We start from the raw sequence: 17,884 nt of genomic DNA on the forward strand, positions 1-17,884 counted from the left end.
AATAAGGTAGATTTCACAGCAAAAGCAGTAGGCGTCATAAGGCTCTCATCTAAAATTTCTAAATTTATTCAGCAAAAAGTGCATACATAGAAAAAAATGGGCAGAAATACAGTATATAATGTAATTAGGAATATCAGCAGTTCAGAAGTAGAATTTAGTTAATCCATGTGACATAAAGTGATACAAAATTAATAAGGCAGATTTAACATATGTGCAAAAAAACTACATGGACACATAAGCAAGCTTGCTTTTCGCCCAAGGCTATTTTTGATAAAAATTAACCATGTTCTGTACTACACAATATAAGTCACAACTCTACAATCCACATGTCCAGAGAGTAAATCATACAATTAGAAATAACAAAATAACCACATAGAAAAAATGAAAAAGAAATAATAAAATAAAATTAAAAAAAAAAATGAAAAAGATAAACTCCGCTAAATAATATTTGGGCTAGAGAGGAAACCCAAAGTGTGATGAAGAGTATTTTTAAATCAAATGGAAATACTATATGTCAAATTTCACAGACTACTCCCCAAACACTAAAAGTATAAATGAAGCATCTCCCTAAAAATGTAACGAGTGATCATAATAAGCAAAAGAAAAATACAACGTTACATAAGGAAATGTGAAAAATAGTTTGCTCTTTTAACATTTTAAAATCATTAACCAAAAGAAAAAAAAAAAAACACCCTTACTTTACTTCAAAAGGAATTAGTAAAAAATATGGCTAACTTAGAAATTGGCCATTCAGGTTATCATTGGATATTTTTAAAGTAGATGTCAACCAGAAATCAGGATGTAAAAATTTGAGAAGTCTAATAGAAATGTGACTTATGTTATTGTTTATTTCAAGATTTTGTAGCGACTCTTGAATAGCAGCTCAATATGTATTTTTTATGTAGCTTTGTGTTGACAGGAGATAGATAAGTCCGGCTGGAGGTATGGGAAATGCTTCCCTTTCATCTCATTCTTTGAGCAGCAGCTTCTAAGATCTATCACTAAGAAAACTAGTCATCTGTCTTGTTCTTCTACCTCTGTTCATTTCAGTGACTCAAAACCAGAATCTCGCAGGGTGAGAACAGCACCCATCCATTTAAAAATATGTAATTGCAAAATGATTTTGTGTTAGCAAGATATTACATGGAAAAACTTTTGAAAAGAGACAAAAATTGGCATGTATCACATTCCGATGAGACATTTCTCTGCCTTGCTCGAGAAACCACTACTGTTTGTCCAAGATATTCCCGGAGTGGGGGTCGGGTGAGGGAGAAGAGAGGATGATACGTCTGGGTGGGATGAGGACTTGTGACGCTCGTGCTGGTGAGACCCGGGGACCCTTCCAAGACTGGGGCAAAGGGCTTCCCGTTGAGTTGACTTCAGGATTCTTTGGCATCTCCTAATTCAAATGAAACACGATAGCTACCTTTGGCTGTTTCCTCTGCTTAATCCCCCAAGGAAATCCCTTTGCTTTTCAGAGATAAAAAGTGAGTAGAACAAAGAGAAAGTCAGGGTAAGCACAGGGGCCTTTTGCTATAGAATTTCACTGAAGCCTTTCCAAGCCCTGAGGATAGAACCCAAGGGCTATCCTGTTATTCCTACACCTGGATTGAATATCAAGGTCTGTGAGAAGATGAATCATTTAGAAACCTGGTGTCCTCGTAGGGCGCTGTTGCTTTAAAAAAAAAAAAAAAAAAACCTCTAATAACTGTGTCAAAGGCAAAAAAAAATCACATAAAAAGTTCAACGTTGTTACATCCTCTTTCTGTACCGGTTTCAGGCAGCGAGAGTCAGAACTGCTGAGAGTGCGAAGACCTGCAGCGCCTGGTGTCGTGGGTCGTTCTCTCTCTGAAGGGGAGACATGAAAGGGGCAACATTTAGGCTGAGAAGAGAACAAACGGCTGGAGGTGGCAATTCGAGCGCAAGGGAACACCCGTCGAAGACGCTCGTGATTTTCATTTTCGTTTTGTCCTTAAACTGAACGATGGAGGCAAAAGACACAGGACTTGATTTCGAACCGTAACGATCAGCGATCGGGGGAAACACACATGAAAGAGAAAAAAATTGGCATGTTTCACATTCCGATGAGACACTTCGGGACCTCACAGGATCCGATTCAGTTGTTTCCCATAGAGCACGTGCTTAACTCAGGAGCGCAGGTCAAAGCTCAGGTCACACCCGAGGGTGTTTCAGAATCCGCAGGGGGAAGTAATGATGGCCTCGGTGTAAAAAACTAGAGATGCTAAAAAGCCTAGATTGTATGTATTCACCATTAATATAAGTATTTGATGTTTTAGACGGCTTGTACTATTCCAGCTGCTGCATGACCAAAAGGTCCTATAAGCAGCTTTTCCTACTCCCACCTCCCGTCTCACCCCATACATCCCTTTTCCAGTGTTGCTCAAGCTGGCTGCTGGTTTAGCCAGAGCTGCAGACTGACATTGAGCAGATGTGTTTTGTCTGGCCTCTAGAGTATTTTGCTTTTCAAATTAGGTGTCCCTGTTTTAAAAGCTAATAATTTCACATGAAAATCCAGATTTCTGGCTGCCGTTGAAAAACGAAGCACGGGTACACATTCTGTGTTGTATCTTACATTATTGCATATCAGGCACCCAGTTTCACACGGTGGTAACTTCCAGTTCACTCTTCTGCTTGTCTTTGCGGTCTAGACCCACTGTGTTGAGTCAGTATCTGAACAGCATGGCTTGCGTGTCTCAAAGACACGGCTCTTGTGATCACGAAGCCTTGGAAGTGGTGGAACTCAGGAAACACATTTCTCGATTTTGAGGAAGCAGAAATACAGTGATGGATTCGTGCCAGGACCCGGGCTCCAAGCACCGTCTCTTTACACCAAAGCCAGCCCCCTTCCTGCTGCTCCATGCTACCTCCTTGGTTTATGTTTTATTTCGAAATAATAGATTTCAAAAACCATAGAGCTTTAAACTAATCATGTTAAGTCAAAAAAAGTCCCACAGTACAATATGATTATAAGTGTTAAAAGGGTGCTGAGCAGCCGCATTGGGGGAATTTTTTTTTTTTTCCTCTTTCCAAACTTTCTTCATGATTATCTATTAACTTTTACAAGGAAATAAAACTCTTATTTTTCAACGTTCCGGGGACACTGAAGCAGCCGCTTTGCCTGGTCACGACCGTCCCACCTCCCGTTGCCAGAAACTCACTTCCTTGTTTCCCTCGTAGCTCAGCTGGCCTTGTGCCTCCACCCCGACTAATGAGACGGAAAGGGAAGTCGGCTGGTGGCTCCACGTTTTCAGAACTTTCAGTCTTCAACAGTTATGTGAAAATGCCAAGCAGAACTGTGGAGGAAGAATTACAGATGCTAACCTTGAGTGGAAAAAAACAAAAACAAAAGCATACATCTTTTATGCAGCTTTAGATAACTGCAGCCAACACTACCCTAGGGTTTATGCAACTGGTAGGTTTTCTATTACTTGCAGCCAAAAGAGCAGTACACATAAGGATATTTACATTTTCCTTCAGCTGCTTATTTTCCAAATACTAGCTAAGGAAATTGAAATAAGAGCCAATACGTTTGATTATCTCACCCGATGGAGTGGAGCGGTCAGGCGGCCAACAGAAGACCTCAACACAAAAGCCTACAGATGGTCCCTCATTTTAGTTCATTTTTCACAAGTTTGGTTCTAACATTCCTTGGGAGCCAGGGGACTGATTAGGTAGAGAGCTCTTTATTCTGGTCATTTTTACAAAGGAAACAAGCTACGTGTTTGATTTCCTAAAAACATTCTACTTACGCTGAAGATGCGGAATACACACTCAGGATGCACTGTATTTGTGAAGCTGGCTGTTAGGGGCGAGGAGGTAGGACTATGAACTTTAGAAAGACGATGGGGGGGGGAGCCAGGGGGAGCAAGGCAGAGACACTGCAGCAACTGGGGGCCCTTTCAGAAAGGGAATTTAAGTGTTGGCAGAAGGTTAGCCTGAAGAAGCCTTGTAAAACCTGAGAGCTCTTAGATTCTTGTGGGCTCAAGGATGAGAGATGTATTTGTTTCAGGTAATGAAGGGCGTATGTGAAAATAAAGGAAGTGAGCAGCTCAATGACGATTCCAGGTGGAGGTTAGCTTAGAAGAGGTTACTCATCACTTGGCGAGGACGCTGTAGTTTGGAAGAGAGGAGGGGAGGTTCAGGACCCTCTCCTACGCTAAGGCTCTGAGATCCCACGGCCTCTACCTGCTGAGCTGTTCCAGGCAGAAGTTCAGGGAACAGAGGAGACTCCCATCTAAGACAGCCTTGATGAGTTTCGAACCTTAAGAAACTTTCTCCGAGGCAGATATTTGACAAGCAGTGGGCTTTAAGAGCTCACCTGTGTCCCACAGGGATGCAATTTAAACGCAATTCATCCCTTGGGTTGACTGAAAAGATACCACGTACTTGATGGTGAGCAGAAGGCCTGTTTCTCACCTCTGGTCACTATTTTGAATCGAGGCATTGAAGCCCTTGTATTAAAGATGTGTGTGTGTCGGGGTTCTCTGGTGGTGTGGTGGGTTAAGGATCTGGCACTGTCACTGCTATGGCTTGGGTCACTGCTGTGGCCCAGGTACAATCCCTGGCTGGGGAACTTTGGCATGCCACAGTTTTGGCCAAAAAAAAAAAAAAAAAAAAAAAAAAAAAGGGTGTGTGTGTGAATGGAATAGTATTCAGTCATAAAAAAGAATGAACTAATGCCATTCGTAGTGACATGGATGGACCTAGAGATCATCATATTAAGTGACATCAGTCAGACAAAGACAAATACATATCACTTATGTGTAGAATCTAAAAAAAGGATACAAATGAACTTATTTACAAGTCAGAAACAGACGCACAGACATAGAGAACGAACTTATGGTTACTGAAGGGGGAAGGTAGGGATAAATTAGGAATTTGGGATGAGCAGGTACAAACCACTACACATAAGATAGGTCAACAGTAAGGTCCTATTGTATAGCACGGAGAACTCTATTCTGTACCTTACAATAAACCACAGTGGAAAAGAATAGGATAAAGCCTATATGTATCTACATTTATAACTGATTCGCTGTGCTGTATGCTGGAAACTAATACGACACTGTAAATCAGCTAAACTTCAATTAAAATAATGTGCCTCTGGGAGTTCCCGCTGTGGCTGGGCAGTAACAAACTTGCCTAGGGGTTCAATCTCTGGCCTCACTCAGTGGGTTAAAGAGCTGGCATTGCCGTGAGCTGTAGTGTAGGTTGCAGACGCAGCTCGGATCTGTGTGGCTGTGGCTGCGGTGTAGGCCAGCAGCTGTAGTTCTGATTTGACCCGCAGCCTAGGAATCCATATGCCATGGCCACAGCCCTAAAAAACAAATAAATACATAAATTAACTAAAGCGTCTCTGTGTATGATAATGCACCTCATCATATTATAATATATCAAATGAATTAGGCAGTAACCTAAAAACAAGGGGCTGGTAATTTCAGGAATGGCAATTGGAGAAGAGCTCTAGGAGCAACTTATTACATTAATTTTCATCAATTTTGGGGGTCTTTTCCTCTGGGGCGGTGTTTGGGGAAGGAGAAGGAAGAAGACTGGATATGAAATTGGACACCTGCTCTGGCACAGGCCTGGGCATTTCCTGAGGCTTCCTGGAGACTCCGGCTCTTGTCTACTTGGGGTGATGAAGGAGTGATGCCCCCCCTTCCAAGTCAGCTGCAGCCCTCGGAAAGCACTGTGCTTGCGGCATTAACATTATCTGCTTCACAGGAAAGGAGGGAAAATCCGGCCAGTGCTGATTTCTGTTCGTTTGCATTCGGTGTTAACCTAGCACGGGCATCCTCCTGGCTGTAGCTGGGCAGACCCATGTCAAGCGACTTACAAACGTTTGAATCCACGGGTGCCATCTGGGAATTACTGCAAGTGTAATAAGGACACGTTGTTCAGTTCTTAGCATTTTGTGAGCACCTGCCACGAGAAGGATTTTACTTGAAAATTATGAGGCAAAAGGTTGAGATTAAGGCTTAAAGAAAATAACTTTTGGAATTCAGCCTCCAGTTGGGGAACTGGCAAGCAATCTGTGTTCACTAGTCTTTTCAGAAGTGAATGTAGCTGTGATCCCAGAGACGGGCTTGCTGGGCAGGGCTAAAGAGAAAGAAAAATCCCATCGTGGGAAAGCATGTGACTCAAAGAAGAAAAGGAAAAATGGAAAAGGCAACTCAGTTCACTGCTAATCCTTTTCCCACTGAGCAGCCACTGGGTCACCTGGTGGCTCTTCCCTGCCTTCTGCACACAGAGGGCCGCCTCCTCACCCCAGGACAGGCTAACTGGGTGCAGAACTGGAGCTGGTGATTGTCTGGAGAGCCTTGTGTGGGGAGGGGGTTACCTGAGCCAATTGCAAGACTCCCAGTCCTCTGCTGGCTGAAGTTCCACATTCTGATACCCGACCCCAGCAGCCATCCCGCCCTCTGCCCACTGTGTAGCCCCCATGCATGAATGGGTGAGCCCTGGCTGGTCCCAGCTAACAGGGCAATCCCAATTCCCTGGCTCTGGTGATTGGCTCAGGGGTAGTCTGCGCCAGATGCACACCTGCTATTCTCTGCCTGTCTGTGAAGACACAAGCATTAGCCTCAGTTCCTGCTTACAGCATCTGGAAATCTCACGAGGGAAGTCACTTTCCATACAAGTGGACACCTGCAAGAAGGCAGAGCTGCGAGAATCACAAATGCATTGAGCCAGGCCCTGAGTGAGCCATGCCTGAGGCCAACTACCTTCACAGTGCTCCCATCAGCATCCTAGAGGCTTCACGTGGCCTTTCCCACTAAGTACCAGGAAAAACACAAGTGTCACTGGGTGTTATGTGAGAGGTGTTAAGTGGGACAAAAGGCATTACGCGGCTAAAAATGTTTGCAAAATATTGAGTTACACAAAATGTAGCCCTTTGCAAGGCATTTATAAACGAATACCTTTTATAAATGTCCAGGAAGGAGCCACTATATAAAATACTACAGAGACTTATTGGAGTCAGAACCAAATGGATTATTTGTTTTCGTTTTCATTTGTTTTCTGAGAACACATTAGTGTTTTGAGAAACACAGTTTGGGAAGCTTTGATGAGTCATTGTCAGATAATTACACCTTGGGAAGTAGCAAGAGAGAGAAGAGAGCAGGCAGTGGGCTTGGAATGTGAGAGAGAAGCCAGGACAAGAAGCAGAATCGCTTCCTCCCCAGACCTACCTGCCACCGAGCTCCTAGAACTGAGAGGCCTTGCTAAAGGGGAGCCGAGCCTCGTTGGCTCTGTACCACCCTCACCTCTGGGCTTTCTAGGAGCTCCCTTGCCTATATTCTAATTCAGTAGCCCTCAGGGGCCCAGGTAAATTATATACATATGTAAGACAGATGTAAATAGATCAATGTTACCTATTTTTACCTTATATATAGTAATAACTATCCATAGATACAGGTATTTGCTATTTGTTTCATGGCAATAGTCAACACTCTCACTTTAAGAGAAATGGTAAGTAACCTAATGTCTCTTGTGTTAAGAGACTCTTTCATTTTTTTTTCACTTTTTATTTTGAAATAATTTTAGACACAAAAGTTGAAAGAATAATACAAAGAACTGTCAAGTTCTTTCACCCAAGGTCCCCAGTTCCTAACATTCTGACACTTTGGCTTTATCATTACTTCTGTATTTATCTTTACCATCTTTCTCTCTCTCTCTCTCTCTCTATCCATCATCTATCATCCACCTTCCTGAAACAACTGAAAGTTGCAGACATGGTGCTCCAGCCCCACGTGAAGTGTCAATGTGAATTTTCTAGAAGACAGGACATTCTCCTATGGAATAACCATACTTTGGCCATCAAAAGCGGGAAGTGGACATTTATGCGGTATGACCATGTAATCCATTCACTCATTTTCCTTTTATGCACTCCTCAATTTTGTTTCTTCTGTTTCTGGTTCCCATCCAGGAGAATGTGTCACATTCACTTTTGATGTCTCTTCCCTCTTCTCCAATCTGAAACGATTCTTCAATCTGCCTTTGTCTTTCATGACTGCCATGTTTTTGAAGATGTCATACCGGGTTTTTTGCAGAATCTCCCTCAACTTGGGTTTGTATGATGTTGCCTTATGATTAGTACTACTTGCATTTTGCCACAAATATCATGGGAGTGTGGCTGTGTTTGTCTCCATACGTCACATCAAAGCAGCTACAATGTCAGTCTGTCCCATTCTTGGCAGTGCTTATTTTGATCTCCGATCAGAGTCAAGCAAGTGTGTTTAAAATAATAAACCTGAGGTTAAATGTACCATCCCAACCATGAGAGCTGCCTTTGCTCCAGCTCTGCACAAGAAGATGAAAAAAGAATACAGAATGAAGAGAAACGCACAAAGACATATAGTACTGAGGACAATCAGATTTTCTCAGTTTATTAATTTCCTTGATTTTGAATGAGAAGGAAAACATGGTTTTCCTTTTTCTCTCGTCTCCCAGCAAAGGGCATGCTATGGGTGGCACATGCAGGAAGTATCAAGTTTGCTGTTAAACAGATTATAAAACATGTTTATGCAACATCAAACCGTGAGATTATTCTAGGTCAGGTTTCTATTGCTTACTCAGTCATCTATTTGCACGAATCGATTTTAACCTCCAGAGTTATCCAGCGTAATGCAAACATTAACAGTGTTTCAGCTGCAAATGGGTCAGAAACGCCAACTTGGGGCCTGGAAATTCTAACTGCGGAGCAGCTGTTTCAAAGGTAAGTGGCACATGGTGGAAACAAGGCAGATGGCCTTCGAAAGAACACCCAGAATCTCAAGAGGGTGGGGCTGGTTCTGGAATCCTTATAAAGCAGGGGCTAGGAGACGCAATCTGGTTAAAGGAGGGATGTCGGGGGGTTGTCTTCAAGGTATAAGGGTGCTTCCTAGGCAGCACACTTTTTCAAAACTTAAATTATAGACAACCGATCAATGAAGTGTATAATTCTTTTACACCCGCCTCACATACTACTGAGACAATGTCCATTATACATATCAAAGAACATCACGACTCTCGTTGAGAGCAAGTGGCCTTAACCAATCTGGCCAACAGGCGATCATAAGGTTCTTCCTGGAAAGTTTCAGTAGTTTCTTCCAACAGGTCAGAGGGCATTACAGGATCTAAACCAGGTGGTGTGTCACAATTCAAGCAAGTCTCAGACAAACAGGCCAGACATATGCATACATGGCAGCAAGCAGGCAGGCGCACGCGCTCATAGCTTTGGACAGCTCCCTCTTTGCTCCTCTGGATATCAACCAGCATCTTCCAGGCCAACGTTGTCTGAAGGGGACTTGCTGACATGCTCACAGCAGGACTGTACAGATAACACGTGAGTTACAGCAGGCAGGATAGTCCTCCATGACGTGGAAGGGCCCAGGGCTAAGAGGTCCTAGACCTCTTGAGAGTCACCAAAAAATCTAAAGGTGCCACACAGCACAGAAACACCGAGCAGGTTCTTGTGTTACTGTTCTCCCATTACAAGTCTCTCATTTTGCTTATTATAGAAAAATCAGAAAACATACTCAACCAAAAGTATCAGTGAACCATAATGCAATCTGGCACGGATGGCCAATTTCAAACATGAAGATACATACAGACAGAGACCTACACACACACACGTACGTGTGCGTGCATAGATTTTTTACAAACATGGGAATTTTATTTTTCCTCTAAATGTACAGTCAGTAGCTTTCACTAGCAAAGCATATATATGAAGGTTGGCCCTGATGAATAAATTGGTTAAATATAACCAATCTGCTACTGTGTGGCTCTTAGAGTATTTCTAACTTCTTGCTCTTACCAATAATCTTGCCAGAGAACATCCTGGCAAAGTTCTTTAATCATTCCCTCCAGAAAAATTCCTGGAAATGATGTTGCCAGGCGAGAGGTCATGCATATTCAAGTTTTCTTTCTCTCCTTATTTCCTTTGCCTTAAGGAATATGTGTTCATCTTAACACTTGCCACTTGCTTCCTGGTGCAGTGAGAAGGTAGATGCCACCAGAAGGCCATGTCCACCATGCCCAGCACCACTTCTACCACCTTCCAACACCTGTGGCCATAAGCCCTGACCTCCCTTCTCCTGCAGCAGAAGTGGCCTCCCTCGGAACACTGGGTCCCAGCTCCCCTACCCTATTCACGGACACTGCTCTAGCAAGTCTTTTTTCTCTTCCCCGCACCAGCCATCGCCCCTCTCCTTCCCGAAGAGCATTCTCATCGGCATACGAACAACTCTTCTTTTTTCCATCTTTAAAAACAAATAAACTGAAACCTTCAAATGGCCCGGTTTCCATGTCGAAACCTAATAGATCCAGTTCTCTTCTGTCTTTGCAGTGAACTCCTGAAAGGGCTGTCTTCATTCAACATTTCCAATTCCTCTCATTCTTTCTCAGACCCACCCCAGTCAGGGTTTGATTCGCACACTCCACCAAAACTCTTTTTGCCAAGGTCACCCATGACCCCCACGTTGCTACAGCCCATGGATAACTTTTCAGGGCATCTTACCTAACCAATCAGCAGCCGTTGAAGCGCAGCATGAACCCTTCTTCCTTGAGAGAGTTTTGGGTTTTGTTGTCGTTGTCGTCTTCATGAGGCTGCAGAACCCCAGGAGCGTGAGCTGTCTTCTCCGTCATGTCCTCCTTCTCCTCATCCATCCCTCCCTGCCTCCTTAGCTCTGTGACCTTAATTCTAGAGTGTTCCGGGAGGCAGGGTTTGGATACCTCTTTGGTATCTGAAGGTGGTCCTCTGCGGACTTGCTTCAGTCTCTGGGCCACAGATACGCGAACAAACTCCCAAATGTAACTCTCCTGCCCAGGATGCTTTTCTCACCTCCTCCCCACCACCGACTCCAGGTCCAGCTGCTCCTCAACACTGCAAATATGCTGGGTCCACACCCGAATCCTGGTCTTTCCATTCCCATCCTGCTCCTCCTACAGATGTCCTGTCTCAGGCAACGGCAACTCCAACGAGGCCATGGACCTTGGACCTTCCTTGACCTTTCTTTGTCCCTCTCACTATCCATCCAAACCTTCAGCAAAGCCTGTGGGTCAGGAAGTCTAGATTGGTTATATGTAACCAACTTATGAATCAGAGCCAACACTATCAGAATAGATTCAGTGCCAGGCCACTGTCACCGTCACTCTGGTCTAAACCACCAGAACATCTCGACTGAACTGCTGAAGCAGCCTCATGCCTGGTCTTGCTTCCACCTTGTTCCCCTAGAAATCATTCCCCACACAGCCCGAGGGGTGCTAGAGAAGACGGTGCCAGGTAATCTAACACTGCTGCTCAAGATCAGACAATGGCTTTCTACCACACTCGGAGCATAAGCAAAGTTCTTGTAAGGACCTTACACTCCCACACCATCAATCCGTCCCCTTGCCTTTCTAACCTCAGATGCTGTTACCTCTCCCTCCCCCTGCTTGGTCCTCACCCCACGGCCTTTGGACATGTTATTGGTTCTGCAAGGGCATGTTTCTCCAGAGACACCTGAAAGGCTTACCCCCCAGCTCCTCTCCGTCTCTGCTTAAATATCACCTTTCTCTAAGCCTCTCTTGACACATATTTAAAAATCACAATCCCCTCACCCCAGTACTCATTTCTTTTTTTTTTTTTTTTTCTTCTTTTTAGGGCCAGACCCGAGAGGCATATGGAGGCTCCCAGGCTAGGGGTCGAATGGGAGCTGCAGTTGCAGGGCCTACACCACAGCCACAGCAATGCTAAATCTGAGCCGAGTCTGTGACCTACACCATAGCTCACGGCAACGCCGGATCCTTAACCCACTGAACGAGGCCAGCGAGGGAATTGGCGTCCTCATGGATACTAGTCAGATTTATTTCTGCTGAGTCACGACGGGAACTCTAATCACCCCAGTACTCATAACAGGCTTCTCCACTACATATTTTATTTATTTCCTTTGTTGCTTAGATCCCCTCATTAGAATCTAAGGACCAAGAGATTTGCTGTTGTTATCTCCTATACCTGCAACAACCCTCAGCATGTGACAGGTGCTCAATACATGTCTGTTGAGTGAATAAACCTTGCAAAAAATTAGAAAAGTGAAAGGAGAGAATTAGGAAGAAAATCACATATATATTTAAAAAGGACATTTAATTTGATTATAGCTGATAATACTGTAGTATATTCTTAAAATTTGCTAAGAGAGTAGATCTTAAATGTTCTCACCCCCCAAAAGAAATGGTGATTATATAACATGATGGAGGTGGTAGCTAAGTTTATGATGGTAATCATTTTCCAATATATAATTACCTAATCAACACACTGTACACCTTAAACTTATACAATGTTATATATATCAGTCAATTATATCTCAATAGCGCTGGAAAAAGCATTCACCCATGACCATATTTCCAGAGAACCATCATTTACATGCATATAAATTCACATTCTTTTTCCTGTGTTCCTGTGTATTTTTGGTGAGGTCACTGTATGCGTAGTTTCAAAATCTGCTTTAAAATTTCTGATGTGCCTATAATTTGGACTTTGAATACATGCTCCCAGATAACCTTTTTGAAATATCAAGTTATATACCTTGCTGGGAGTTTACGAGGTTCCATTTTTGCATCTTCTTCCTCCCAACCTGATCTGATCACATTTGTCTTGTATACGGGTCTAACCAGTGTAATAAGTTTGACTCTGATCTTGAAATTTTCCTTAGCTGACATGACTTTCAGTGGCTTCCCGGGTTCCCCTGTACCTTCATCACTTCTTGTTGTACACACACCTCTTCTTCCCGAATACATGCAAGGATTCAAGAGAATGACAAGTCGATACTCTTGATGGAGAAAAGTTCCAGAATTTGAGAATCTAGCTGGTTAAAACCCAGAAAGCCGGATACTTTGCATTTGGATGTATGACTTAGCCAAGTGTGGACACAGTCCTTACTCACTAGTGATGCTTTGACAACTCTCATCCACTATTGCGTCCCTGTAGTGTCAACCAGCTGTGCACGGGGTCACTCCATGCCGGGGACACAGACTACAATGAGAAGGCCCCCCTTGGAGTTTTGCGGTGTGATAGCCCCCCCCAAAGGTCTGACTAGGTGACACTCAATGCTTTTTAGGAATAATTTATGAGATTTTTTTTTTTTTTTCCTCTGACTCTGCCCTTCCTCTTCACCACCTGGGGAGAATTTGTCTACGAAAAGCAGACTTTTCTATTGTGATAGTCACATTTTAAAGTTATCCTTTTCAACCCTTTCTCTGGTGGACAAAGAAAGGGATGCAAGCCACTTGGTGTAGTAAAATGATAGACACGTCTGCCAAATGCGCTCGCAATCAGGGCTCTCCGGGCGGGGGCGGGGCTGGGAGGGAAAGAGACAGCTGAGTTTTGAAACCCATCACATCTCGGGTGGGTCAGTCAGCCTCCGGCCTCTTTGGACCCTGATGCCTTGCCTGCTTCGTCTATTTACTCTTTCAACTCCTAACTCAAACCTCATGAAGCATAATGGAGGGTCTTAGGTATTTGAATCTAAACTTGTCTCTCACTGTTACAGAGCGTTTCCAACACTCTTTAGACCTAAGAATCCCTTTCTACCAAACCAAGAATCCAACAAACCCGTCCCTAAAGTGTTAACAAATTCAATAGATCGAGGAAGAGCTGCTCTAGCTGAAAAGGTTCCACCTCTCTCCTGATAGGGCCCTTTGAGTCTGTCCTGGAGGCAGAATCTGAAAATCCGGCACCTCTGCTGGAACGCATACAAAAGGATCGTTTTTACTACCACCTGCATGCAGCCTCTGTTAGATTACATCAGAAATCCATCAAAGTCCATCAGAGTGAGGCCCTTGCTTAAATTAAGGTACAAAAGCTTAGCAGGGAGCACAAAAAACCAAACCAAAACAAAACTCAGCAATCAAGCTAAAGGGTATTTTAAAGTGATATTTTAAACAATCAAAATTAATGCAAAGAAAAAAACATCCATGATGAACAAAACATTAACATGTGAAATAAAGACAGTTAAGCAATGGCGCCATGCTGAGCCACACTGGTACCCAAGCCAAAAGGAAAAATCAGTCATACTGATGCTTAATCTTGATAGTGCTCTTTATCTTGATGGGTGAGTTTCTGGTGTCCCTTTAAATTCTGAGCCCAAAGTGAGTGCCTCACTGCCTGTCGCCTGCTTCTGGTACCCTTTACATCCATCGCTCCACACTGCCCTGTAACTGGCTGTTCCTCTTGTCTCTCATCCCTCTTTGGCGATAAGCTCCCTGAGTTTAAGGGCCGTAGCAAGCTCATCTGTATGTCTAATGTATTAAGCACATGGTAGGCATTTAATAAACATTTTTAAAAATAAAGGCATTGGACTAAGAACCACTGGCTGTGGGTTTTTCCATGTGGCTCAACCTCAAACTAGTCCTGCGATTGTGGGCAAATGATAACTTCTCTGGTCTCAGCTTACTCAGCCATAAAACGAAAGGCTTGGTAACTTGCACGTCCTTCGGTATCTGCGCATAGAAGTCTTCTATCTGGAGAAACCCACGTCTCCCCAAACCTTTCCTGCCTTCTAGGTGATTGTAGCAATAAGGCAGCTACAAGCGTGCTGAGATTTTTGCAGCAGAGCACAGAGCTGGACTCAGTCAAGCTATGGAGTTATCTGTAAAATGCCTTCTCGGCCAGATACTTGCTTTGAACTTACATGTGGCTGGGGCTGTCTTTTTAAACCATTCAGAGGGTAACTTCTCCAGTAATACTCTCCTGGTTGGGAAATACAGGCGTTCGTCCTCTAATTAGACCAACATAGGTTAAGAAATACTTTTTCCCTTCAGTGCCATTCCTCTCAGCCTGTGATCTTTAAATGTGGAGAAAGGCCACAGAAGCACTGACAGGATTGTTTATGCTTTCTCATCATCCTTTTCATGGGATGTAAGGAGAGGAAAAGAAAGAGAGGAGTGGAGCAATGCATTGCAAGTATAGAAACACACAGCCACGGAGCACTCAGTGTCCCTTGAGTCTGTACGGTCTTCTGTGGGAAGCTCCTCCGACAAGGCTCCTGCCCTCAGCCAGATTTCCGACCCTTCCAGGAGAGAAACCATGAACACAGAAGCAATCCTGAGTTGGTCCGATGATCAACAGCCATGATGGTAAGAACAGAAGGAGTCAGAAGAATTGGAGAAAAGGAGGAAGCAAATGACTTTTAGGTGTGTCCTGGGTGAGGGCTTGAAAATCTTATCTGTGCCATCTTTATAACTATCTTTTTAAGTATTATTATCTCTAATATACGAACAAGGACACTAGACTTGAAGCAAAAGCCAATCAGGAAGCATAATTTGCTTCCCCAAAGCATTCACACACAAGCTCTAATGTGTCTGGAATGGATTACGTGACCTGAACGCCGTTCATTCAACCCGGTGAGGGGATTGTGCCTTGCATCTCTTCCCCGCAACGATGCTGGCCTTGGGTTTGGAAGTGGCTTTTATTCAAGCTTCTCATCCATGGAGTGTTTGCTTATTAAGATATCACTAAGGTTTGGAAACTCTAGCTGGGGAATTTTTTTTTTTATTATGTTTTCTTTTTTTCTTTCTTTTTCCCCAATGTACAGCACGGGGACCCAGTTACACATACATGTATACATAATTTTTTCTCCCATTGTCGTGTTGCGTTGTAAGCAGCCATTAGTTTCATTTTCACCCTAAATATGGTTTAAGCCTTGTTACTGGGACACAAAGCTTCCTCCATATTATTTGTTAGTGCCCAAAGCTCTGGGTTCAGTGACCAAAGGTCCCTACCTGGCTCCATGCTCCAGGATCTTCCTTCTTTTCAGAGGTGAGCTAGATCGTGGCTGTTTCCATCAAGGAAGGCTCAGGAGGCAAGCTGCCTCTCCTGTCATTCTAAAGCCATGACCTTGAAACAACAGCTTTGGGGCAGCAAAGCCTATAAAACTTGCTTGGTGCTTTTTTTTCTGTTTTTCCTTTTCTTTCCCCTGTTGTTGTTTTACTTGTCCTTCCTTCTCTGCCGCTGACCCCAGGCAATGGAAGGAGGTTGAGATTTAACCATCCATGAAAGATGGCAATTTGGCAGCTTTGGAATGTGGTGGTTTGTTTACCCAGGGGCCAAATGTGAGGCAGGAAACGCACACATCCCAGGCCTCAACCTTAGTGGGAGAGATCCAACCTTCTTGCTGGGAAGCAGAGGGACTCAACTGAACTCTCCAAGATGCCCAAGACACTGGCCTGTGTGCCCACTAAGTATTTCTATCCTCAAAGAACGATGGATGGAGGGATGACAGAGACTCTGTCGACATCTGCAACTTTTGAGGTAGCAATCCCATCAATTAAAAAAAGGGGTTTTAAAATCTCAACTTGTTTAACATGGTACTTTCTGGTTTCGCAGGATTATTAAAATGTCTGCTCCACCCTTGCTCAGTGACTTTTTTTTTCTTAGTATCCAATGAATCTTAATGGAAATATTGGGGCAGAGCTTTTGGAATATAAAGTGTCAATCGTCATCGCAAAGGCTAAGACTATAAAGGAGCAGAAAGATGGTGTCTGATGCGGACTGTGGGGTTGCTGGGTTAGTGGTTGGGTGGTTCCTCTACTAAGGCAGCACAGACTTGCTCTGAGTCAAAGCCATGCCTGTTTTGCTGGGTCTCGGCTGGCGTGTGAGAGCTCCATGCCTCTTCCCATGGTTGCACAGTCTTGCTGGCACTGGTGGAGAGTGCCCAGGAGGTGGCCGGGCAATTAGCAGTGTTTTCCAGGATGGCAGAACATAGTCTTTGGAAAACACTGTAACAGACCCCAGGGGAAAAAGGCAAAATGAACAGTTAGAAAATATGGTGCCTCGAGAACCTTATGATTCAGGAAAAGGACCTAAGTGCAGAGAACTTCTCAACAGCAAATGGAAGAGCACTAAGGACCCAGCCAAGGCCTGGCACCCAGGGCCGTCGTACCTGTTCCTGGCCTCTGCCACCAACCACACACACCATCTGTGCCTCCCCCACCTTCCTTCACCTGCCCAACTTGTACTCATCCCAGAAGATTCAACTCTAGCATCGGCTTTCCAGGAAACCTTCTGACACCCCAGAAGATGAGTGTGTCTGTGCTTCCGCAAGTCTTTCTCCACTGTCACCCTTATTACATTTTATTAGACTGTTTTTTTCCATGTGGACTGTGACCTCCATGTCATGAGGTCAGTGACGAGGATTTACTCATCAGTGCAGCTCTACGACCAAACCCCGTGCAAGTAAATACCCAGCAGTTGAGAGCAGCTCAATCCACAAATAACCACTGAGGGTTTGCGATGACAAGGATGACAGTGTAACCGGGGACAGCATCTCAGAGGAGAGCTGAGTAATGGTTGTAGGAAGTGGAACTAATTGGCTTGGTAGGAAGAACAGTGGGCACATCATTTATGGGAAATGTCAGTAGCTGCATTGTGCGGCTCTCATAAACCATGGGACGGGGGATTCGTGAGAATGGGATTAATAAAAGAGGAGAGAGACTATCTGGAGCGCTTGAAAGTCTTTGCATTTGATGAGCAGACCATGTAATTCTTCCCACTACTGTAGCTGAGAGGGGGAGCCAATGCCAGCAGCACCCCGAGCAAACGCTCACCAGAGCATCTATCTAGGGCTTCTTTAAATCCCACTGTGCTTTCAATTTAGTGCAGCATTTCCTTCAGTTCCTGTCTGAAATCCTTATGCATGTGTCAGTGGTGGCTGTGGATTATTTTCACGTGCTACAGTAAACCTATCCTCATCAAGATCCAAGCCAATTCAAGTTTTGGGTTTTTTTTTTTTTTTTTTTTTTTTTTTTTTTTTTTTTTTTTTTAAGGTTGCAAGTTCTTTATCGTCAAGCAAATTTAATCTCACCTTTAGTCTGATTTGAGCATCATTTCTCATATCTTTTCATGTAATGA

General features: G+C 43.9%; 1 protein-coding gene across 12 annotated transcripts in view; it reads right to left on the reverse strand.

The window, feature by feature from the left end:
* Positions 1-43: 43 nt before the first annotated feature.
* LOC110260801 (uncharacterized) overlaps positions 44-17,884 on the reverse strand; it is a 52,735-nt gene continuing 34,894 nt past the window's right edge. For 6 of the 12 annotated variants that reach the window (XR_014804504.1, XR_014804503.1, XR_014804497.1 and 3 more), the window contains 2 exons: positions 3,180-3,314; positions 44-1,848 (listed from right to left, as the gene is read on the reverse strand). Coding sequence is in view for 1 of the 12 variants with exons in the window: in XM_084957621.1 (XP_084813747.1) it covers positions 3,292-3,314 (23 nt within the window). In the remaining 11 variants the exon portion in view is untranslated. Of the gene's footprint in view, positions 1,849-3,179; positions 3,343-5,160; positions 5,336-6,561; positions 6,667-17,884 lie in introns of those variants that run through there. The other 6 variants (XR_014804509.1, XR_014804508.1, XR_014804498.1 and 3 more) reach the window with 4 other exon arrangements.

The sequence above is a fragment of the Sus scrofa genome, chromosome 5 (genome assembly GCF_054392235.1).
Source record: "Sus scrofa isolate SSC_HxYL_T2T_F1_AM1 chromosome 5, Sscrofa_HxYL_maternal_Yorkshire_Landrace_v2.0, whole genome shotgun sequence".
Classification (NCBI taxonomy): domain Eukaryota; kingdom Metazoa; phylum Chordata; class Mammalia; order Artiodactyla; family Suidae; genus Sus; species Sus scrofa.